Source organism: Sciurus vulgaris (assembly GCF_902686455.1).
Source record: "Sciurus vulgaris genome assembly, chromosome: 11".
Lineage (NCBI taxonomy): Eukaryota > Metazoa > Chordata > Mammalia > Rodentia > Sciuridae > Sciurus > Sciurus vulgaris.
In genome coordinates, this window is record NC_136472.1 from 55,404,974 (window position 1) to 55,430,453 (window position 25,480).

The window sequence follows — 25,480 nt, forward strand, 5'->3', positions numbered from 1 at the left end:
GACAGGGTCTCACTAAGTTGCTGAGGACCTCGTTAAGTTGTGAGGCTGGCCTTGAACTTGGAATCCTCCATTCTCAGCCTCCTGAGTTGCTGGGATTACAGGCATGTGCCACCATGCCAGCAAAAGGTTATATTTTTAATTCAACATTTAAATTGAAAAAAAAATTCAATTCTCTTTCTGTTAGTAATAACAAAAGGCATTCAGGGGCTGGGGTTGTGGCTCAGTAGTAAAGCACTTGCCTGGCACATGTGAGGCACTGGGTTCAATCCTTAGTACCACATAAAAATAAATAAAATAAAGGTACTATGTCCATCTACAACCAAAATAAAATATTAAAAAGGCATTTAAAAGCCTAACTTTAAAATGGGATATATAAGCCATCATTATTAAATGAGTTTAAAGCATAATATTGAACAAATAGGGATTATACAGCTCTAGTTTCCATCATTAAAATAAAAAGCAATAATGAAAAAATCTTTTTACCCTGTTTTATTTTCAGAAGACAGTTTTTTTCAGAAGACACTGAATGGTCTTCTATACAAACCTATTAGCTTTCAAATACACACACATTCTATCCAGAAAATGATCTTTTAATCAGAAGCTATACAAATTGGTACATAGCATTTACTACACAGAGGCTCTTTTTAGGTTTACAAGGGCTTATGACTCTCACATGTGCTAAAAGGCCTCGGACCAACAATTTCAGAAGACCTTCCTTCACTGAAGAGGGACTCTTTTTTTCCACCTTCAGCCTCCAGAGTTCTTCAATTCTTAGACGTGAAGTGGGCGGAGAAGGGCAGATATAACTATGAGGAAGTCACCAGAGTCACCACAGAAGAATGAAACAGTCACTCTGGGTATTAACTGACTTCAACTTGTTATCGTTAGAATAACATATTTAACCTGTTTTATCTTTTATATAAGTCTTTTAGAAAATAAATTTGTTTTAAATAAAGTTACCACATCTTAATTAGTAATACAACAGACCCCCTCAGAGAAAAGATGAATAGCTTGGGACTGTGAGGAGAATTTATCCGAAAGCCTTGGCAATAAGTCCCATCTAGCTGACTATGAAACTTTAAGACTGAAAATGGTGCTATAATATTCTATATCCCTTAAACTTCCTCAAATAATTAAGGAAGTGCATGGGAAATGCAAGAGTGGAAAAGTTAATACAAAACTGGGAAAATAAGCCAGGAGTGGTGATGCATGCCTATGATGCCAGCTACTAGAGAGGCTGAAGCAGAAGGATCTTGAGTTCAAGGCCTGTCTGAACAATGTACTGAGAACCTGTCTCAAAAGAGAAAAAAAAAAAAAGCGGGGGTGGGGATACAGCTCAGTTGGTAGAGAGAGATTGCCTCGCAAGCACATGGCCCTGGGTTCAATCCCCAGCACAATGGGAAAAAAAAAAAAAAAAGTGGGAAAATGGGACAGTGCCTAGAAAGGAAAAGAACATGAATTGAAACTCAGGTCATCAAACGTAATGAAGAAACAACACACTATACTTATGGTGTCTGTGTACAAATATGCAACAGAATCTGAACTCCACCGTTATGGATAACATAATGCACCCATAAAAATATGAAAAAAAGAAAAAGAAAAAAACACACTATGCTACTTCTTTTCTAATCAGAGATTGCCCAATTCATGTCCTGGTTTTTCTGTACCAAACAATATTTTTTTCTTTATTAATGATATTACAGAGAACAATTAGTGGGATCTATAAATCACAGTGGATGGGCTTTTGCTTATTTTAAAAACTATTATTAAAGAAAGTACTAAAAAAAAAAAAGAAGAATTGAACAAGGGCCATTCATCAACACATCTACCCATAAGCTGTTCACTCTGTCAAAGAGAAGGAGTGAGAAACAGGGGATACATGCCATGAGTTACAAATTCTTTTTCAGGGTGAGAAGCACTCTCCAAAGTGGGCAGAACCCACTTAGGGAGGAATGCCCATTGGCCTAGCCAGCTCAAAAAAAGCTGACCTATCTGCAAAGGTGCTTTTCTTTCTCCCTAAATCAGCCTTGAATCTCAATGAAACATACTACGAGTCTCAAAGAGAATAAATACACACCTACACAGGCACACACCCCAAGAGAAATAAGAAAGGTATACAGGAGAGATTTAGTCAAAGAAATAAATTATGACACAACTTCTAAAATATACTATTCCATGCTATAGAAAAGGAAGAAATCACTACCCAAAGACGGTAGAGGTTTTAAATGATTGTGTTTGGCAAACTGGTTCAATACTACCATTAATGTGTAAACATTAAAGGACATAGTAAATATTTTAAAAAAGAGATAATCTATACATCATCACTCGAATAAGAAAATATTTAGAAAGCAACACCACCAAGAACAGAAAGGGTAAGAAGTAAAGCAAGCCCAAGTCATTGTAACAATTGAAGAGTCATAGTTAACAGCAATATAGGTATAGCAACATGGTAGAAAACCAGTCAGTATATCCTGGGTTGTATGTATCATGTCCCACTACAGGGAATCTAAAGTAAGGGCAGGAAGTTAATACAATGACATATACCTTGACATCACTAAAACTGAACATTTACAATGTACTAAACTTGAACAAAAATAACATGTTAACTACAATGATTCATGGGAGATGGCCAAGAGAAATAGATGAATTTTTTCTATCATTTTAAAATCATTTGGACATGTTCTAAATTTGAAATCATGTGGAAAATAAATCGGTGCTCATTTAAAAATTCCATTGAGTAGCAAAATCTTACAAATTGGAAAATAAATATTTTAACACTTTAATTGTGAGTATATATATATTCATAAACCTGGAAAGGCCCGGCAAATATACTTAGTACTAAAGATAAAATAAAATTAGGTAAGCAAATTTGCACAGCAAAAGTCAAACCCATTGTGTGCAATAGATTATAACAAAACAAAACGTGTTTATACAGGCATGCAGAGCTTTGAGGGCAATCGAAAGGGTGATTATGTAAGAAGTACACAGTCAAGAGCTGGCTGACAACCAAGCTGGTACATAGCATTCATCCTCATCAGACACCTGACTGACATCAATTAAAATGTTTACTAATAGCTCTGTGAAAAATGTAAATACCTGTAAACATGAAATGCAGTTGTTCTTCTATGTAGTTCTCTGGGCAATATCTGAATAACTATAAATTCCTACAATTAAATCAAAAGTTTCATTGGTTTTGTTTTGCTATCTCATCAGGTTGGCAGTGCTTGAACTGTAAGTCCAGATTTTTCAACTTGGTGTCTTTGTCACTTGCTGTTGCTGCTTGTTCTGGCTCAGTACTTGGATTCCTAAGAAATGGTTATGAATTCATAGCTAATCATGCATTTAAAAAATAACTTTAAAAGTGGGTAAGGAAAGATATGGATCCTGTTTATGACATTTTGTGTTTTTAAAAAAGAAAAAGCAAAGAAAGATAAGATCTGACTTTCTTCAAATATCACATCTTGGAAAGCAGGTTGTCATTGCTGTCTTTCTGCATCACCCACAAGGAAGGACAAAAGCAAACTTTACATTTTACTTAATACCTCAGTTACCAAGTTCAACAAAATTTACAAATTTAAAAAGTATTTAGTTGAGGCACCAGTGGTTAAAGGATGAAGGTGGATTTCTCCAGCAGATTCTTCAGGGGATAAAAATCTTGCATGAACTTGATGAAATTCATCATCTAATTCTGGCTCTTTTTAAATTTCTTCTTGATTGTACCTCACAGCTATAAGACAAAGATTAAAATTTATGTACTAACCAGACTGGGCTCCTCAAAATTTTGCCCTAAAAAACCCAGATTTCTTAAAATTACATTATCATAAAACACTTACATTCTCTTATATGTGAAAAAAGATTTGTACTTAGGCTTATGGTTATATAAATCTATTCAATTAGCATAAAAATAATGCTGTTCTAAGTAAATCTTGGTTAAAAAATATATGGCCATGTCTCAAAGGATTTTTTAACATTACTTTTTTAAAATTTTTAAATTGTTCTTTTTAGATATACATGACAGTAGAATGTATTTTAGCATATTATACATAAACAGACTGTAACATATTCTAATTAGGATTCTATTCTTATGGTTGTACACAATGCAGAGTTACCCTGGTTGTGTATTCAAATACAAGGACAGGAAAGTTATGTCCCATTTTTTCTACTGTCTTTCTTAATCCCCTCCCCACTCCCTTCCCTTTATTCCCCTTTGTCTAATCCAATGGATTTCTATTCTTCCCTTCCCCATCATCCCTTGTTGTGGGTTAGTGTCCACATGTCAGAGAGAACATTTGGCCTTTGTTTTTGGTTTTTTTGGGGCTTTTTTTTTTTTTTTTTTTTTTTTTTGCAGTGCTGGGGATTGAACCCAGGGCTTTGTGCTTGCAAGGCAAGCACTCTACCAACTGAGTTATATCCCCAGCCCTGGCCTTTGTTTTTTGGGAGACTGGCTTATTTCACTTAGTAAGAATTAAATATTCTAGCTGGGGATGTGACTCAGTGATAGAGTATTTGCCTAGCATGCATGAGGCCCTGTAGCCAGAACCCAGGGGCACTTTACCACTGAGCTACATTTCAGTCCTTTTTTATTTATTTATTTATTTTTGAAATAGGGTCTCATTCAGTTGCTGAGGCTGGTCTTCAACTTGTGAATCTCCTACCTCAACCTCCCAAGTCACTGGGATTACAGGTATGCTTTGCTGCACCCAGGTCTTTTTTGAGATAGACTCTCAGTATGTTGCCCAGTCTGACCTCAAACTCTTGAACTCAAAGAGTCCTCCTGCCTCACCTTCTGTTCCAAATGACTAGAACAAATAGAGCCACTGCACCTGGCTCTAAAATCTAATTTTAATTATATATACCTAACAGCACTATAAAATTTACGTTTCATGAAAATTCATATATAAAACAAAACTTGAAATTACTAATATATACCACTTATTTATCTAAGCCAAAGGCTATTTAACATCTAAAGAAATATGAAGACTGACATAAATTAAATATAGCCCCAATACTTTTTTGCAATACTTTCTAATAACTGGAAAGAATAATATTTGCAATTTTCTCAGAAGTAATGTTCACTCATAAATGCCCAGAACTGGAATTCCTTAAGTCCATTGGTAATTTTAGTTTTCACAATTCTTTTTTGAATAATATTAATTATCATAATTTGCTGGAAATTGTGAGACGTTGTACCAGAGGTTGAAGTCAACTGTGGAGTGGTCCTGGGCCTGTAATGCCTAAGATTAGGACAATTACCCTGGTGCAGAAACAGAAGTACAGCAAGGCAGGGATGGTAATTAGAGTGAGTTTATTGCAAGGTGAGGGAAAGGCAAGAGAAAGTGAGATACACCTAGAAGGAGGGGTGGGCAGACTGGCATGGGGCAGAAATGCACAGCAGTGGTTAGGCGTTAGGCTTTTGTTCGAGTAGGATGCAGTGGTGTGAAACCTTGGAGTGGCAGTGACCACCCCTCTTTGGAGCCACTTGTGCAGCCACTGCCCATTAGGGGGAAGTCATATATTGCACTGTGTAAAAATTGAGGGCAAGGGCCTACGTACTGGAGTCCCTCTCTCTGGCCTAGTGTCACAGGTGAAGTTTTTATAAAGGTGGGCTGATTCTTGGAGCACCTTATGGGTGCATGCCCAATCTTAAGAATATGACATGTACTCATCAATCTACGGAAGAGTGTCATGGGCACTTTTGTGGAATATGGGGACAGGGCACAATCAATGGTACTATTCAGTGGCTCTGAATAGTCTGCCCACTTCCTTCAAAGGATTTCCTCTATAGCCCCCTTACAAAAGAGGGGTGAACAGGTGTGATTTATGTCCTTATGGCATCACATGATGGGTATTAAGTCCTCTGGGTCATTTGTCAATTAGGGGCCTCTCTTGTTTCTCCCATTCCTGCTCATCTTTAGCTAACTACCTATGCTAATGATATGTATGAATTAATATCCATTCATTACTCTCATGTAAAAAAAAAAAAAAAAAACCCAAGAAATTTCTCTAAGTTCTCCTTCAATTACTTTCTATTTTAAACCCAGTTCACCATCTAAAGAAGTTTACCAAGACAATCCTATCCTATCAGTGTCTAGTCACAGAAGTCATCTACAAAAGACGATTTCAAACCATCTTTCTACATTGCCCACAATTTAAACAACAGAGGTAGAAATTCTACTCCATCTTTAAAGAAACAGAGGCTACTGCTATGTGGTTTCTGTATGTATGTGGGCTTGTAAGGGGTATGTAAAAACTTTTCTAAAATCGCTATATTTAATTTCAAGATTCATGATTTAAGGGGAAAAAAATCTATGGTATGTTTAGAGAAGAATGAATGATTATTTTATTTTATTTATTTTGGGGGGTACTAGGGATGAACTCAGGGACACTCGACCACTGAGCTGCATCCCTAGCCCTATTTTTTATTTTTATTTAGAGACAGGGTATCACTGAGTTGCTCAGCACCTTGCTTTTGCTGAGGCTGGCTTTGAACTCATGATCCTCCTACCTTAGCCCCCCAAACTGCTGGAATTACAGGGGTGTGCCACCATGCCCAGCTATGAATGATTATTTCAAGATCTGTAATAACTAAGAATTTTTTAAAATTATTAATGTTTAGAGAAACAATGTAAAATCATAAGGTGCTAGAGTAGATTAATTGGCTCAACTGGCTTTTAACATGCATTCTCATAACACAGAGGTAGGAAGGTTAAACACTGTTAACCCTTACAGTGAGGGTTCCAGATACAATTAGTACAATCAATCGGGTATACTCACTTGAGTTACATGGAGACAGAAGCAAGACAGGAGGTATCCATTTTCCTGGGACAGGGCATGGCAGAGGTCATGTGGTTCTGGATCTGGTAACTGTTCACAATGTTCTAACTCAGCAAGTGGCTTCCTGATCTGGCAAGCAGCGTCTTGACTGTTCCAAAGGCAGCATCTCCTTTGAAGGTGCGCTCATGACGTAGTCTAGAAGCCCAGCCTAGGTCTGTGTCTTCAGAAGATATCTGAGAATCTCCCAAAGATTCTGTGAGCTACCTACACTCCTTAATCAATCCCCTCTGTTTAAAGAAACAGAATAATCTTCTGAAAGAAGATCCCACTAACTATAACCAAGAATCTTGACAAAGACAGGATTTGGTAGTTAAAAGTAAGGTGCAGCAAGTAAAAGCACCTAAAATATGGGGTTGGCACTGAGGGCATAGCTCAGTGGGTTTGATCCCCAGCACAAAAAAAAAAAAAAAGTCAGTGGGTAGGGAATGGCACAGTTGAGGAAACAGGACTTTGGGCAATGAGACCTCCTGCCAACCAAGGTTAAGGTATCTGACAAAGTGGTGGTAGGACTTCAGAAGGCTAGCATGTGTTGACAAGCACACAAGATAAATACAACTTAGGTTAAGGTTAACAAGACTGCAGGTGCAAGACAAGACAGCTTTGCTGGGGAAACTGCTCTCTACCTACAATATCAATTGAGAAAGCCCTAAACCTAGGTCTCTTTTGAATTGAAAAAGTCAACGACTATCGCCCTTCAACTGAAACCATTATATTAGTAAAGGCTCTGAGGAAGTTGCTAACCTTTTTCAAGAATCTTCCCTTAACAATTTCTGCCAGCCAGATACAAGCCTATAATCCCAGCTATTCAGGAGGCTGAGGCAGAAGGATCACAAGTTTGAGGCCTGCCAGGGCAACCTAGCGAGACCCTGTCTCAAAATCAAAAATAAAAAGGGCCAAGGTTGACTCAGTGGTAGAATGTTTGACCCTCAAGAATCAAAAAAAAAAAAATTTTTTTTCTGCCTTACTAGGCAGAAATACTAGAATAGAAGCTATTCTCAGAGAAAAAAATCAGATTAAGATTGTTGCCATCCCATCCAAGACTACAGTCTGAAAGGGTCTCAAGTAGGTACCATTCGTTTAAGGCCCAACAGATGGAAAGAGCACAGAGACCAGCAAGTAAATGAAGAGGTTCTTTCTTAAAAACTATGTCTTTTAATTATGTTAAAACTATCTTTGACTCTGGTTGCTCGTGGAAATAACCAAAGGGGAAAAAAACCTAGAAACTTCTTAAATCTGGGGGGAACTATTTGGCCAAAAAGTCAAAACAATAACAAATAACAACCCAAACCTAGCTCACAACAGCCTATAGCTATTAACTATCTAAAACAATCCTGGCACCTCCAAGCCCACAATAATAGGAAGTGAATTTCTAAGACTGTCCAGTATCCAATTCCCAGGCAGATATGTCCCTGAAAATTAATGGACAACAAAAGCCTCCCTATAGGGCCTGAGGACATTAGATAAGGGACTTTCTCTCAGAAAGGTGAATCAAGGAATATATCCATGATTATAACAGACATTACTATTTTGCCAAGCAATACTTTTTAATTGCTAGAGATCATGTCCACTATGTTTCCGATTCTTTCTTTTTCTAAAAGTTTATTTATTTATTTATTTTGCTATTTTCCTATGCCTATACATTATGTATGCAGTGCTTTGGGGCAGTGAACTTGCCTTTCAGTTAGTAGGTGGTCATAACACAAGGAACCATGCTCTACCCTGAAGGGAAGGACAACACCCAGGTACAATGGTCTTAGAACCCATATGTAATTATGGATTGGGTTTCCAGGGGTTTCTCTCTGGGATGGGAGGAGTGTTTTCTGTCTTAGGAGAATATTCATAGAGATTTCAGTAGCCAGACTGATTAAGGTTAAAACTGTACGTTGTCTACCAAACACTTCCTCCTTCCTTCTTCTTAGGCAACTGCCAACCTTTAGCTAGTCACATTGCTGTGTGGATTCCTCGGTCTCCCCAGCTAGGTTTGGCTATGTAACTTAGTTCTAGACAATGAGACCTAAATTTAAGTGCTGCTGGTTCTAGAAAATTGCCTCAAGCTGATTCAGCTAAAGAAAGTTTTTCCTTGCCCTTCCCCAGAGCCTCTAACAGCAATCAGTGAGAGTGGAGGAACTTAAGGATAAAAATCACACACTGAGGAAGAAAGAAACTTCAGCACCACCTACTTCTAGGTTTCTTCTGTGTAAGGGGGAGAATCCTACTTAGTTTAAAACACTGTTATCTTTGGTTTTCTGTTATATGGAACAGAATCTAATCTTAAATGATAATGTACACAGAAAAAATACAAATGAAAACCAACCTGAATTGGTAGAAAAAGCTATTCATTTGAAGAATTTCTAGCAGTTATTGATAAAAATAGGCAAAAGTTATCAGGAAACTCTGGGGAATACTATGGGCTTTTCAGAATAATTTATAATATCAAAAAGACATTTATTGAAAGAAGGGATAATAAGCACCCATAAAAGAATATCTATCTTTATGAGTAAGTGAGAGCCATTTATTTTCAAAGCAGTAGACCTTTCTCACTTTATAATAATTTCATTAAATTCTGGAAGAAGGTCACTTAAAAACTAAAGGAGAACAAGGGAAAAACAAGGGAGGTATGATGGGTGTGCTTTCTTCCTAGTTCTGGTAGATTTATTCTTAAATGTCTGTGTCCAAAAACGTGTTCCTGTTTTAAAGGTATCTTCCATTATTCCAAATATGCTTTGAAATATTTATTGAGCAGAGAAAAAGGAAAGGAGGTAAAAAGATGAAACAGATGTTAACAGTTTTCTTCCAAGTTCTGGTGGACTTCGGAACTTTAAATGTCTGTTCAAAAGAAATATGCTCTCATTTTAAAAATATCTTCCTTTATTCTGAATATTCTTTTACTTACAGATTTAACAAGTATTTTTCAAATATGTGTAGCGCTAATCATAGATTACAATTTAAAAACACATACTCAGGTAAGATCAATATAAATTGATTAGAAAGAATCATGAATAATGTTGAAATAAATCATTTCAGCATGAATATGGTTATCAAATTATACAGCATTTGAAAAATGCTGATACATAAAATTTTTGAAGGACTTTTCATTTTTCTGTGATGCAAATTTCTCTATTTCTACAAATATAGAAAAACATAAATCTTAAAGATCTAAAATTATATTCTACTTATAATAAATGTGGATTGCAATTTATAATTGTTTATTTTCCTAAACAAATAAACAAAATTACATACGTGGTTTCAATTCTCCAGTTGTCCCTGATGGAGCAGTTCCTTGTTGTAATTTTTTCTGTTCCATCTGCTGTATGGCCTGTTGAATGGAAAAAGAAAACACTTAAAATAAATATTATTTGATTTTTCTACATATGTTGACCTTTGACAAAGCACCAAAAACTAACTGAAAATTGTTTTCCAAAACCAAGATATTCAAACTATAAAATTTAGATTAATATTGTACAAAGTTTTTTTAAAAATACTAACATTTAAAATATAATAGTAGTACATTGAAAATGATAATTCTCTAGGAAAATTAGTGAATTCTCTAGGAAAATTAGTGATTTTATAATCAGTACTTTTTCTATTGTTTAAGGGTACTTTATTTCTTGTTTAGCAAATGGTGTCCACAGAATTGACAGGTTACTTATATTTTTGAAGTGGAATTTCAACAATGCAAAATCAAATAATAGTAAAACATCCCAAATTCTAAATAAATGGTTAAATTGGGGTGAGTTCCTCAAATTAAAAAAAAAAAAAAGAAAGAAAAATGATATTACAAAAACACAGGCTTTTAAAAAAGCACTTAACATCTATGTTTGTTTTGTTTTATTTTTTGGTTCCAGGATTTGAACCCAGGGGCACTTAACTACTAAGTCACGTCCCCAACCCTTTTTATTCTTTTTATTTTGAGACACAGCCTAGATATTTTGCTTAGGGCCTAGATAAATTGCTCAGGCTGGCTTTGAACTTGCAATCCTCCTGCCTCAGCCTCCCGATCTTCTGGGATTACAGGCATGTGTCACCATGCCTGGCATATTTTTGTTTTTGTTTTTGCTTTTGCTGTGCTGGGTGGGGAGTAAATCCAGGCATGCTCTCTACCACTGCACCACACTCCCAGCCCCCAGCATTCATTCAAATGTCATAATCCTTTCACAAAATACCACCTGATGATATTCCTGCTTCCGGGCCTCAAGCTGATCATGCTGATACCGCAGCTCTTCTTTTTGTTTCTGAAGTTCATCAGCCCTCTTCTTAAGTGCATCTTCTTGTAAAGCAATAATTTTTTCATACTCTTTTAGTTCTTCCTCTGTGAATAACTGCTGCTGATCCAATGTCTAAAAGAAAAATAAAATAACAAGGTCTGATTCAGCTCTAAAATTCTATGATTAGTTCAAAAGAGTATTTATAATATTATATATTTTGGGAAAAAAGAACAGGAAATAAGAAAAAATATATTTATGTCCTCATTTGAGCTCCAATTTGTCTGGAGCTACATGGTTTTATCAACAAAGAGTTCCATATTGTGGGAAACCCCTTGGTCCTGAGTAAACTGGAACAATTAGTCACCCTATCTCTGTTTTCAGGACAATTAAAAACATAATTTAAATGACAATTTTTTATTTTTATGTAAAAAACACAATGTTCTTTCTTTTATTTTGGTTAGTATCTCTCAACTATTCTTTTGAAGTTGTATATATACTCATTTATATACAGTTGGCTATGTTATAAATAGGTATACTTTTCTCAATCAATGTGGTAAGATATATTGAGAATCTAAAAATGTTCAGAAACCTTGAGAATAGTTCTATTCATGGGAATTAATCCCAAGGAAATAATCACAGTTTGCCCACAAATGTTTCATTAAATGGATAATTATGATACTATTATTTATTATAGTAAAATATTAAAATTTACCTAAAACATATAAAACTGGAGGAATGGTTATATAAATTATTCTGTAACTGTACAACCATGTGTTAAGTTGTTGTTTCTTAATCATGTTTGGGGGGAATCATAACAAACAATGTTCAGGAAGTATTGTTAAATAAAAAACAGTACTTCATGAACATACAGTCATTTATATAACAAAAAACATTTTTAAAAATACATAAATGTGAATATGTGTATCTATAAATTAAAAACAGCATAATACACTATATATATGCTATGTATACATGAGCTACATACTATTCAAAATTGGCATAATATAATGCATAATTTAAATGTCTAAATTTAAATAGTTAGAATTACTAGTGACTTCTAATCTTTAAATGTATCTATATTTTTAATTTTTTAATAATCCATATAATTTTATATTTAGTAAGAAGTATGTTTATAAAGACTTCTAATTATATTCAGTGTGCTTACAAATAAGCGCTCAATTACTAACAAGCTTTACAAGAACAGGTTCATTATTTTATAGTGACATGTTATGTAAAAAACCAAGACAGCAAGACTATATATGCAAACATAACAGGGAACAAAAGTTAAAGTTGAAAAAAAAAAAAAGTTGAATAAACTAATACAGATATTCTTGAACCATACTTCCTATTTGAAGTAGGTTCTATTACCTCCCAGCTATCTGGTTCCAAGAATTCTTTTTTTTCTGTAGCTTTCAAAAATTCTTCCAGAGTCACCAGTCGGTCTTTGTTGGTATCAACCTGATTAAAGGAAAACATATGTATAATATAAAATAAATATTTCTACATTATTTCATCTTTCTTCTATTATTAGAAGCAACTGTCTTCTAATGGAGGCTACTACATAATAAAATTAGAACTGCCCTAATGTCCACAGAAAACAGAGCCAAAAAAAAAAAAAAATTATACTAGAATCAGAAAATAAATACCTTTCAATCCTATATAATTGAAACTGCAAAATACAAGATTATCTATTTAATTGATATTCCAAAGATCAAAACATTTGAGTCAGTTAATCTGATTGGTTAACTGCTACCATCTTCTGTCACCAGAATATCTATAATTATTCTAGTACTCAAGTGCTTGATCAAGAAAAATCACCATTCTAGAATGTGTACTGTTTTAGGCATATGTAAAGGACTTTAATTAAAATATTCTCTACTGTGTGTTTTGTGCATGTATGACTATATAACAGCAAATCCCATCATTATGTACAACTATAAGGAACAAATTTTTTTAAATATGGGGAAAAGTACTCCCAACAGTTTTTCTTAAAAAGAAATAACTAACTAAATTAAAACTAAAGTTGACAACTTCTCCAAATCCTCTTCAATGGCTAATATAGACTGGCAAATTCAGTTACAAAGGTTAACTTTATAATAGTCAAGGAAATTCACTTGATACTTGGGGTGCCACCAGGCAACAAAGATCCCAATTCATCATTAACAACTCATGTATTCAGGTGACAATCACTGAAGTCAAACAGTGGGCTTCAGTAATCTTGCATATGATGTCCATATCAGAATATTTTGCTTGGAGGGAGGAGGGACAGGACAAGCACTGCAAAAAAGGGCAAATATTTCATTAGGGTGGTCAGGGAGGTCTTTCTAAAGAATGAACATTTGAGCATAGTTGAGAATAGATATGGTAAAAGTGAAGCCATGAGATGATCTGGAGGGAATGTTCCAGGAAGAAGAAACTTGAAGTTTATATGCCCTAAAATGAGAATAAGTTTGGTGAGAGGTAAACACCAAGAAGACCAATGTAGATAGAGTAGAGTGAGACAAAGCCACAAGACTTGGGGTCAGAAAGCAAGGCAAAGGTGAGTGAAATCATGCCATGATCTTTTAAGACATGATATGGGACTCATCTTCTACATGAAATGGTATGCCACTGAAATATTCTGAGCAAGAGAACACTATGACCTGACATGCTTTCTTCCCCTCTGCTACTTTGTGATATAGGGGATGCAACCAGGGCCTGGTGTAGTGCTCTACCACTGAGCTACATTCCAAGCCCTAACTTATGCTTTTAAGCGATTACTCTGCCATCTGTACTGCTGTGTGGATAAGTGATTACAGGTAAGATGCAGAAGCTGAGATACCAGCCAGAAAAGTACCCTTTTTTGGGGGGAGTAGGGGGGAGTCCTTGGGACTGAACCCAGGATCTGACAAAGTGCTCTACCAACTGGGCTACATCCCAGCACCAGTCAGGAGACTAGCTTGGACTTGGAAGTAGAAGTGGGGAAAAGTGGTCAACTTCTGGATTTATTCAAAAGGGAAATCAAATGAAGATTAGCTGTAGGATATGAAGAAAGAGAAATTAAGAATGACTTAGCTTGAGCAATGAGATAAATCATAATTCATTCACTGAAATGAAGAAGGCTGAGGGAGGAACAGGCCTGGGTGTGGTGAAGAAGTACAAGAGACAAGCCTAGAGATCAGGGGAAGGAGAAACGTGATTAACAGTTTTGAATTTGCCAGCATAGGGAGCATACACAGAGACATAGGACTCCATGTATCACTGAGGAAAGAGAAGACAGAAAGAACAACACAGCCCAAGGCACTGTGACATTTAGAACTTGGGAAGAAGAGGGATAGGCAACAAGGAACACTGAGAAGAAAGAGCAAATGAGTATGAGGAGGTGTGGTTTCTCAAAGGCAAAGTGTTATGGTTTGGATATGAGGTGTCCCCCCAAAAGCTCCTGTTAATGCAGTAATACTCAGAGGTAAAATGATTTGATTATGAAAACTGTAATTTAATCAGTCCATCCTAGCTTGAATGGACTGACTGGGTGGTAACTATAGGCAGGTGGGGCATGGCTGAAGGAAGTAGGTCACTGGAGGATTCCCCAGAAAAAATGCATCTTCCCTGTGGTCCCTTTTCCCTCCTTTCTGCTTCCTGACCCCCACTGGTCCCTTCCCCCATAATGTGCTGCCTCACCTTGGGCCCAGAGCAATGGAACCAGTCAAAACCCAAATAAACTTTTCCTCCTCTAAGTTGTTCTTGTCAGGTATTTTGGTCACAGTGACACAAAGCTGACTAAAACACAGGGTGAAGAAAGCATTTCAAGAAAGAGTGAAGCATCAACTGTATTAAATAACAAGAGTCAAATAAGATGAGACCACTGAATTGGTCATCTGACAACAGGAATTTCATTGGAAAGTGAAGGCTACAGCATGTTAAGCACAGACTATGAAGAAAACAAATGGTGAGGAATAACAGGAAGAGGAAGAGTAAACAACTCCATAGAACAATTTTGCTGTGAAGGGAAGAACAGAAATGAAGAAGTTCAAGTTTGGTTGTGTTTTTAAGGTGGAAGACACTAGGTAATGTTTGTCTCCTAATGGGAATGATCCAGTAGAGTAGAAAAAAAATATGCAAGAGAGAAAGGATGATAACAGCAAGAACAGAGTCCTTGAAGAGGAGATAGTGAATGGGACCTCATACACAGGTAGAAGAGAAGGCCTTCCATAGGAATAGCAAGGGTTTATCTATAGCTGAGCATGGTGGTGCATGTCTATAATCCTATCAACTAGGGAGGCTGAGGCAGGAAAATCAAAAGTTCAAGGCCAGCCTCAGCAATTTAGTGAGACCCTGTCTCAAAATAAATAAAAAGGACTAGGGATGTAGCTCAGTGGTAAAGCACCCCTTGGTTTCCCAGTATCAAAAAAGAAAAGAAAAGAAAAAGTTTGTCCACAATTAAAGAAGACAAGGCAAAAAAAATGATACAGATGCAGACCGGATGATAGATTTTGTAAAGAGAAGATGAAGAAATTCTCTTGATTGCTTTTATTTTCTCAGTAAAATGAGAGGAGGGGCAGAAGAGAAGAAGGAAAGGGAAGTGTCTTTGAAGGTTTAAGGAGAGGGAAGAATATGCAAAACTGTCAGACTCAGAGTGGGGAAGTGTATGGACAGGGGGAATACAGAACTGGTAGGCAGAGGGCCTGCTAGCAATCTGTGCTTGGAAGATTGGAGTAAGACTAGTTAGCATGTTTCCATGTTAATCTCCAGCCACTGTTCACTATGCCAATATAGTAGGATAAAATTTTATGCACTTAGTAGTTATTACAAGTAATATACTTAGGTAATCATATTTGCAAGGGCCTCATCCATCATCTATTTAACGAGTAACATGCATCACTGTCTGGACACCTAATTTAGAGGGGTAAGAAACTCATTGGACAAGGCCAATTTAAAAATATGTCCAGTTGCTTTGAAAGGACAGAAATTTAAAATGTTAAGGCCCTGGGTGGTTTGGGTTATTATTGCCCAGTGTCACATGACTTGCTGAACCTGTGGGAGATATACTTCCCCTTCTCACTGACGGGGACTTGACATGGACATGCTTCAGTCAAGGGGCTGTAAGTGAATGTGAGGTTTATCCTAGCTGAACATAAATTTTAAATAATACAGGGTTTGACTTGGAGTTTCTTAGGTCACAGATAAGAGACTGTTCCTGAAGCCTAGAAATGATAAGACATATAGAGTCAAGCGTAGTTGGGTCAGGCTTGGCTAAGTCAGTCTAACCCTGCCACACCTAGCTGACATTAACCCTTATGTTGCATATACACCTTATATACAATCTGGAGATAATTTTATACAATTTCACAAATAATTTGGTGCAAAAAATAAAGTTTTATGATATGAAATTCCCATTTATGGCATCGGATCAGTGCCCCAAATTTTTGAATTCTGAAGCATTTTAGATTTTGGATTTTTGAATTAAGAATGCTCAACCTGTAAAAGCTAACATAGTTTTTTAAAATGCCAAGTATTGAGCTTCATTGTTTTATATTATTTTTTTTAAAAAAAAGATTTTATAGTTCATATACAGTAGCATCTTAATCTTTTAAAATAGTTTCAAATTGTTATTTATACTTAGGGAATCCAGCATGATATTTTTAAAAAAATGCAAAATCCAATTAAATACCTATTCTCTATATTTATTTATCCATTTTGTGGGAAGCTATATTGCAAAAACTTGAATAATTCAAAGAACATAAAATATTAAACTTTTAAAACATACCTCACTCATTACATGTTCCCTCATTCTAAGTCTTTCTTCCTCCATTTCTACCATATCATCCTCTTCATTTTGGGCATCATACACTTTCTCCAACTAGAAATGAAATTTAAAAGCCAACATGAAAGAAGAGAAGATAAAAAAAGAAAAAAAAAGCAAGAACACTGAATAATTAATAAACTAATTTACCTCTTTAGTAAATAGGGCTTCTAATTCTTGTTCATCCAGGAACCCATCATTATTGACATCTAAAGTTTAAAAGTTACAGATGCAAAAATGGATTTTAATCCCTTAGAAAATAAATAATTAAAATACAATTACTTAACAAATGGCTTGCAAAAGCAGTAGAAACATGAAACAACAACATGCTGCAGAAAAGGGCTTCTTCTTTTCCATGCATTTTCAGATCAGTCCAAGTAATAACAATTCAATATTTATAATTCATTATTTTCATAAAAACGTAACCATTTTCTCCAACAAGATAAAGTAAAGCAATATGCTATAAAAGTAAAGTTTAGTATTATAGTATAAAGCCTGTTAGATATAACCTAACTAGTCACAAAATTACCTTCAGTTTACAGAGAATCGTGTAACTCAATAGTAAATTGTGTGACTCAATAGTAAAAACAGGTAGAAAGATGGTTTCTTATCTAAAATATTTTATTCTGCTTATCAGTAATAAAGACCATTATATTAACCTAGAGAAATACTAAGCATTACTATCAATTGAATCAATAGCAGACCTTAGCAGAAACCAATGAATAGTAAAGCAAATATAATGTTTTCAAATAATAGATATAAATAGCAATATTTGTATCAAATCTGTTACCATGTAACTTGAAAAATGTCTTGGGGTCAAAGTCATTAGGATCCAATCCATCAGTCTCTTCCCAAACCTCTTTTAGTTGATCTTTGCTTCCCTGTGAACCAATTTAAAGAAATTGCTTGAATCAAAAATGTAATCTATGTGTACAGATTCAAAATAAAAATTTGAGGAACTTTGCAGAATTAAGAATCAAGATTTAAGTACTAACAATTTATGATAAAATTTTGCCATCTGATATAAAGAATAATCTTCATCTAAATATGGTGTCATAGACTGGGGTTGTAGCTCAGTGATAGAGTGCCTGCCTAGCACGTGTGAAGCACTAGGTTTGATCCTCAGCACCACATAAAGTTACACAAATAAAATAAAGGTATTGTGTCCATCTACAACTAAAATTAAAATATTAAAAATGAATAAATAAATAAATAAATAAATAAATATGGTTTAATAAAGTCACAATTCTTACTGGATGATTAACTTTGGGATGATTTTCATGCTTTTTCTTCATTTCTTCAAATTTAGATTCTTCCTCTTTTCTCTTTTCCTCATTCAGTGTTTTCAAATATTCTCTCCGTTCATGTTCCTTCATCATTTCATATTTTTTAAATTCTTCATGTCGAGTCTTGTCATAGTGTTCCAGGTCACTTGTTGCCTAGGATGTAACAATGCATTTAAATTAAAAAAAGAAATGTATTTGGAAAGTATAAACAAAACCATTCTTGAATATAGCACACTAACCAAAGGTGGTACAGGAGAGCAAAAAAATGACTAGACTACTCTTTTTAAATTCTACCATTTTATTGGAGTCATTATGATTACCAGGGAACGTAACTGTTCAAAGAAAACTAAGAATTCAAAGCTAGCTTCAATTTTAGAAAACTCTCATAAGAAACATACAAGTTAATTTTAAAAAGAAGGAAGGGACTATATCAATCTGTACAGGATAGAGAACTAGAATGGTTTCTAACCATTTCTCTAAATCTAATAACTGTCAGACTAGGACATCTAGTTTGGTTAACTCTTTTATACAAGAGGTCCATAAATTTTCATCTAAAATCCCTGAGGCCAGATGTGTTTTATAATTTTCCAGATTTTCCACAGGGAATATGGTACATATACCATATTATGAGGCATCCTACAAAGTCTATAATCAAAAATATTAGTATTTCTTTAATGAAAATCTATAAATAGACTGGACTAAATTTTTAAAAACCTCAAATAGCATTACTATAATTGGTTAATTCAAGACAGTTTTGTTTTTTAGATTTTGAAATTGTGGATAATGGATTATAGACCTGCATGTGTGCATTAATATCTACAATGATCAATGCTGTTACCTCTCTTTAATGATACATATTCTAGTAAGTGTATAAAAGTTTTATTTCACAGGCACAGTGGTGCTTGCCTGTAATCACAGTGACTCAGGAGGCTGAGGTAGGAGATTGCAAGTTCAAAGTCAACCTTAGCAAATTATTGAGGCCCTAAGCAACTTAGTGAGACCCTGTCTCAAAAAATAAAAAGGGCTGGGAATGTAGCTCAATGGTAAAGCGCCCCCAGGTTCCATCTCCAATACCAAAAATAAGAAAGTTTTATTTCGCTTCATTGGGTTTACTTACCAAATTACAAAACCTCAAAGGCAAAATAAGAACAATGCTTTTTGGAATTATTCTTACCGCTTTGATTAGCATATCTAAATCTGTAGACTCAAACTTGTCAGGATTCAGATGGTTTAGGTGATCAAATTGTTTTAGAAGAGCTTGGTGGTCCATGCCTATATCTGAAAAAAAAATGAGAAAACTGTAAATGATCAATTACCAGATGCTAGAAACATTAATATAAATGATATACGAGAAAAAAATTCATATTTATTCTGATAGGATTTTATAAGAAAATTTTAAATTTTTAGAATAAGGACTCATACACTTTTAGAATATTAAACATATTGCTATTCTAGACAAAGGTAATGTCCTTGAATCTAAAGTAGGATACAGTTTAATATGCATATTTTAATGTTATATGTAGAAAACCTAGTTGGCTATGAGCATAATTAACAGTAAAAACCTTTTACATTATTTTAAAACTACCAGATATACTTATTTAAAATTAGATAAACTCTAATATAGTACCCTCAAATATCTAAGTAGCATTTCTGAAAAGAACTGTTCTAAAATTTATATAAAGGTATTCTTTGCTGCTCCAATGAGTCCTGTGTGGAGCATTAAAAATTTAATTCAGATAAGTTCATTTGAATTATAATATCTTTAAAAAAATTTTTTTTAGTTGTCAGTGGACCTTTATTTTATTTATTTATATGTGGTGCTGAGAATTGAACCTAGTGGCTCACAAGCTAGGTAAGTGCTCTGTTCCTGAGCCACAAGCCCAGCCCTCTTGAATTATGATTTCTTTAAAGAAACAACAAATATTATTCTTTGAAAGAAATTTTTAAATACAAAATGAATTGGTAAAGTGACATATTATTTCAATTGTATTATAGAACTGATTGGGGTTATGTATTAATGTTGGAAATCAGGGTTTTCACATAAGAAGGAATATACAAATACGGAAAGATGGAAGACATGAACAAATTCTGCGAAAATGGATGGGAATTAGAACTATGTATGAACTCAGGATTTCTAAAATATGTACATGCAACATGTATACTGCATTTGTTTCACATGTATATGCGTGTGTGTGTAGACATATATATATTTCTTACATCTGATGAAAGTGCAAGAAGAAAATATATTCCAGTAACAAGGAGAATACATACTGCTGGTCTTTGAGCTATAATACCATTCTCCATTAAAAAGAACCAGGGCACCAGACACAGCAGCACGCTCCTGTAACCCCAGCAATTTGGGAAGCTGAGGCATGAGGATCACAAGTTAGAGGCCAGCTTAGGCAATTTAGCAAGACCATGTCTCAAAATAAAAAAAAAACAAAAGGGGCAGGATGCAGTTCAGAGGTAGAGTGCCCCTGGATTCAATTCCAGTAGTGGGGACAGGGAGAACAGGGCTCCTCAGAGAAATGGCTGATTCCAGGGATTAGGAAAGGCTAAGTACAAGATAAACCTGAAATATATTGCTATGTCAGAAAAGTAAAGAACTGCTAAATGTAATTCAGTCAAGCCTTTACTGAATTCCTAGTATGGCACAGAATTAGGAGTTTTACTTACAAAGAAAAAATTTGTTATAGGACTTAACCCTAAAAAATATAGCCAGACAGTGAAACATGAAAAGATGCCTAACCTTACTTAAAATAAGAAAAATACACATTTAAAACTGCACTATTAAACCATCTAACAGAAACTGCAAAATTCAGAAATATTGCTAGTGAGTATATGTACTGTTCAACTTCCATGGAGGTAAAAGTGGGAATAGCTATCAAAATTATAAACATAAATAGCTTTTGATTTAGCTATTTCACTGTGGAAAAATTATCCTACAGATATCTTATATGGAACATAGTGATACACATACAAGATTGTTCACTAGAAATAACCCATATGTCCATCAACGGGGGCCTGATGCCAGGTGTGGTGGTCCACACCTGTAATCCCAGCCACTCAGGAGGCTGAGGCAGAAGGAGCATAAGTTGAAGTTCAACCTGAGCAACTCAGTGAAACTCTTTCTCAAAATAAAATAAAAGGTAGGTTGAGGATGTAACTCAGTGGTAGAGTGCTTGCCCAGCATGCATGAGACCCTAGGTTCAATCCTCAGTGCTACAAAAGGAATTAAAAATTAAAAAATAACAGGCCTGGTCAAATATACCATATAACACAGCTGTTAAAAAAAAAAAAAAAGGTGAAGATGGTCTCCATGTACTAATACAGAATTATCTTCAAAATGTTTCATAAAAGGAAAAAAACAGTGCACAAAAAGTGTGCTATATGCTTCCTTTTGGGCATTTTTGGTTTGTTTGTTTTTGTGGTGCTGGGGATCAAACACAGGGCCTCATGCATGCTTGGCAAGGACTCTACCACTGAGCTCCAAATCCCTGTCTGCTACCTTTTATATAAAAAGAGCTTTTAGGGTTGGAGTTGTGGCTCAGTGGAAGAGCACTTGCCTAGCATGTATGAGGCACTGGGTTTGATCCTTAGCAGTGCATATAAATAAATAAAATAAAGGTCCATTGACAACTAAAAAATATTTTTTTAAAAAAAGAGCTTTTAGCCAGGTGCAATGGGCATGCCTGTAAGCCCAGATACCCAGAAGATTGAGACAGTAAAATCACAAGTTTAAGGACAAACTAAGCAATTTAGCAAGACACTGGCTCAAAAATAAAATATAAAAAAAAGGCTTGGGATGTAACACAGCAGTAGAGCACTTGCCTGGTGTGCACAGTGCTCTGGGTTTAATCCCCAGTACCAATAAATAAATAAACTTACTTTTATTTATGTTTGCTTATATAAGAATAAAGAACCTCAAGAAGAACAGTATTAGAAGACACTGGGAACTAATAGGGAACAAAAATACAAAGTAGATTTTTGCTCTGTACTCTATACTTTCTTATGCTTTCTAATTTTAAACCATGTGAATGCAATACCTACTTCAAAAATTATCCCCCCAAAATCCTATAAGTTCTTCTTTAAATTATCAGTAATTTTAGTTCATAAATTACAAATCGATGAGAAAATATTCATAAATTTCCTAAGTCACATCAGAATCTCTACATTTTTAACAAGCTTGCCAAGTGATCCTTATACAATTTGAAGTTTATAAACCACTATACCAAGCCAGGTGTGGTGACACACACCTGTAATCTTAGCAACTTGGGAGGCTGCACTGCACGGGTCTTCATTTGGATTTTCTGAAGAATATGCTGTCTATTCAAAAAAGTAAATGAAATCTTAAAAATTATGAGATGTCAAATTAATACATACAATTTTGGCAAGAAGAATATGATATGTCTCATTAAACTGACCTCAACAACCATTTACTGAAAATTTCCTACCTTCTAACACTTACTTTGAAGGGAATCCAATTTAGCTTTAATCAGCATTCTTAACCTTCCAACTTCTTGCCTTTTCAGTTCATCAAGTTTTGTCCTCACATGGTGACTTACTAAATCCAGCTCTTTGCTTAGCCTCCCACTCTATCAACAAAATGAATAAATTAGCTTTATCTATTACATTCAATTTTTAGATCATATGCACATATTTTAAAAAGGGTTATAATAATTAGTGATAAATACTTTGACTAGTTTAGATAAATTTATCTAATTATAATTAAAAAGCATCTCAGAAAAAACTCAGTATGTAATTCTAAAACCCAATGTCTAAAAAAAATCAAATAATTTAGAAAAGTATATTTAAAGCAAAAAATAGGTACTCAAAAAGTTGAACAGTAAAATGGTGCAGTCACTTTGAAAAATAAGTCTGGAAGGTTCTCAAAAAATTAAAAGCAAAGTTATCATATGAGCCATCAATTCCATTCCTAGGTACACCTAAGAGAACTGAAAACACATTAACACAATAACTTGAACATAAATGTTCACAGCAGCATTATTCATGTGAACCAGAAGAAATATAAACAACTCAAATGTTCATCAACTGATGGTTAAACAAAACATAAGGTAGTTCCTCCTTAGTGTCCATAGGGGATTGATTCCAGGACCCTGAATGGATACCAAAATCCTCAGATGTTTAAATCCCTTATTCAAAATAGCATAAGATTTGCATATGGGGTTGCATTCTTTTATTTTTCAAATCCTTCTGTTAAAAGCTTGACTTTCAATAGATGGAAGTGTAGAAAACCCCAACTCAGAAGCAAGTCCTCAATGAATTGTTTAGCGCCAGGTTACCCACAAATGAAAGAATGATCGAGCATCTGGCGATCCATTTACACCCCATTTCCCAGGAAGAAGGGCTTTCTGCAGGCGACCATGGACCATGCCCCCACCCCCAGGGAACGGGGGTGGTCCTATCTTACAACTTTGAATAGCTTCCTGCTGTCCTCAAATCATGAGCTAAACCCCTTCACCTGATGGACAAGATCTGACGCATGACTCTTTCCAATCTAATATTTTGGCCATTCATGACTTCCTTCCCACTCTGGAAATCAGGAACAGGTGCTACCTCCAGTTTTCTAGGTACTTCTTGTCTCTGTACCTTGTGCCTTTGCCTAGGATATCATCCAGTCTGTCTTCTCTCCAGGTACTTCTTTAATTTCTGGCATACTCTCTACCAAGAAGAATGACTTCCCACCTTTCCCCACTGCTTCATATTGAATTACACATCTGTCCTTTACATCTGTATAACTCAACATCCATCCCATCCATCTATCCATCCAGATAATCCATTTCTAAATGTGATTTTCCCCTAAGTGTTCCTTAAGGGTTAGGAATAAGCCTCATCTTTGTATGTCCAGTATTTAGCTCAGAGTCCAACATGCTCAAATGTTTGTTAAATAAGTATTTAGTTACATTTACCTTTATTTCCTCTATGTCTGCTTTCTGGAGCTTTTCTCTGAAATGTTTATCTGTTTCCAGCACATCAATCACTTGCTTAAGATATTCATCATAATAAAGTCCAGTATCCTTCAAATTAAAAAATAAATGGTAATACTCTGAAAGTTTTTCCAAGTATGAATCACTTTTTTTTTTTTTTTTTTTTTTTTTTTGTGCTGGGGATTTAACCCAGGAATGCACTAACACAAAGCTACATCCCCTGGCCTTTTTTTATTTTCAATTTTGAGACAGGGTCTCACTAAGTTGCTTAAACCCTCCTTAAATTGATCAGGCTGTACTTGAACTTGCAATCCTCCTGGGATTCCAGGCATGTACCAGTATGTCCATCTTAAAGATATCAACCTTTAAAAAGCAAGAAATATCTTGCTTTTTGGCACTAAGAAATATCTACTTTGATAGTTTCAACTATCAAGATTAAAAAGCTGTATTTCTTAGAGTTTTGTATCTGAACCAATATCTTGTTACTATAACTTATACATATATTTTTTATATGGTTTAAACAAGGAAGATTTAACCAGTAATATGGATTGGTTTCTTCCCATTGTCATCTGTCTCTCCTTTGAAAAACCAGTATTTTCTTGGCTAGCTAGCTCTACAATGGAAATGTATTGATTAATTCTTCTATGTACTAATTATATTAAATAAACATTGGCTAATGTTGAATAGTATATGCCTGTCACAAACTTTTTTTACTGCTATTTCAGAAATACAGCCTAACAGTCTGATTTTACAAGTAATAATATTTGCAATATTTTAGTAATAATCTTCCCATTTTATTTGTTAGCTAAAATTTCATTTCATTTAGTTATAATTAGAATTCATTTCATTCAGTTATAATTCCACCCACTTCACTTACTGGTGGTTCTATCTTTGCACTTTCCACAGGTTGAGTGTTTTGTACTTTTGTCTTGTCGATGTCTATAGGTACAGCTTCAAAAGTGATTAGTAGACATGTAGCTGAGAGAAAATAATACTGTAGTAGGCTGGTCCTCCACCGCATCTGAAATACAAGAAAAAAATAGTTATAGTCAGGTTATGAAAGGTGTTTTAAAACTATATACGGGATTCCCAACGTCACATTAATATCATTCAATCTGAAAGGTTTATTGACATAACAAAAAAATTCTAGGAAAGGGGTTGAAATAGATTATAACTTGTCGAAAATAATGCTTAATAAAATATATTACTAAAGAAAATCTGGGGAGAGAGATTTTCAGACAAAATTAAAGACAGGACAAAAATTTTAAAGTTCAAACTATAAGAAAACATTTGAAAGGGGCAGGGCCTCAGGGGCGGGGCAGCCGCTTCGGAGCCGCAAAGTTTGGCTTTGGCGGCAAATGGGTTTCGGAGGCTCCTCAGTGGGTGGCGGTGGTGGCCTTAGCAGTTCCTCCTGGCCCTGTTAAT

General features: G+C 35.0%; 1 protein-coding gene across 4 annotated transcripts in view; it reads right to left on the reverse strand.

Moving 5' to 3' along the window:
- Positions 1-744: 744 nt before the first annotated feature.
- NUCB2 (nucleobindin 2) overlaps positions 745-25,480 on the reverse strand; it is a gene marked incomplete at its 5' end in the record, with an annotated part of 53,933 nt that continues 29,197 nt past the window's right edge. For 3 of the 4 annotated variants that reach the window (XM_079103970.1, XM_079103972.1, XM_079103971.1), the window contains 13 exons: positions 745-3,727; positions 6,775-7,061; positions 10,075-10,150; positions 11,001-11,171; positions 12,408-12,497; positions 16,786-16,878; positions 16,972-17,030; positions 17,612-17,702; positions 18,075-18,260; positions 19,282-19,385; positions 22,576-22,702; positions 24,038-24,145; positions 24,933-25,076. In XM_079103970.1, the coding sequence (XP_078960096.1) occupies positions 7,048-7,061; positions 10,075-10,150; positions 11,001-11,171; positions 12,408-12,497; positions 16,786-16,878; positions 16,972-17,030; positions 17,612-17,702; positions 18,075-18,260; positions 19,282-19,385; positions 22,576-22,702; positions 24,038-24,145; positions 24,933-25,076 (1,263 nt within the window). In that variant the 3' untranslated portion in view covers positions 745-3,727; positions 6,775-7,047. Of the gene's footprint in view, positions 3,728-6,774; positions 7,062-8,637; positions 9,661-10,074; positions 10,151-11,000; positions 11,172-12,407; positions 12,498-16,785; positions 16,879-16,971; positions 17,031-17,611; positions 17,703-18,074; positions 18,261-19,281; positions 19,386-22,575; positions 22,703-24,037; positions 24,146-24,932; positions 25,077-25,480 lie in introns of those variants that run through there. The other variant, XM_079103969.1, reaches the window with a different exon arrangement.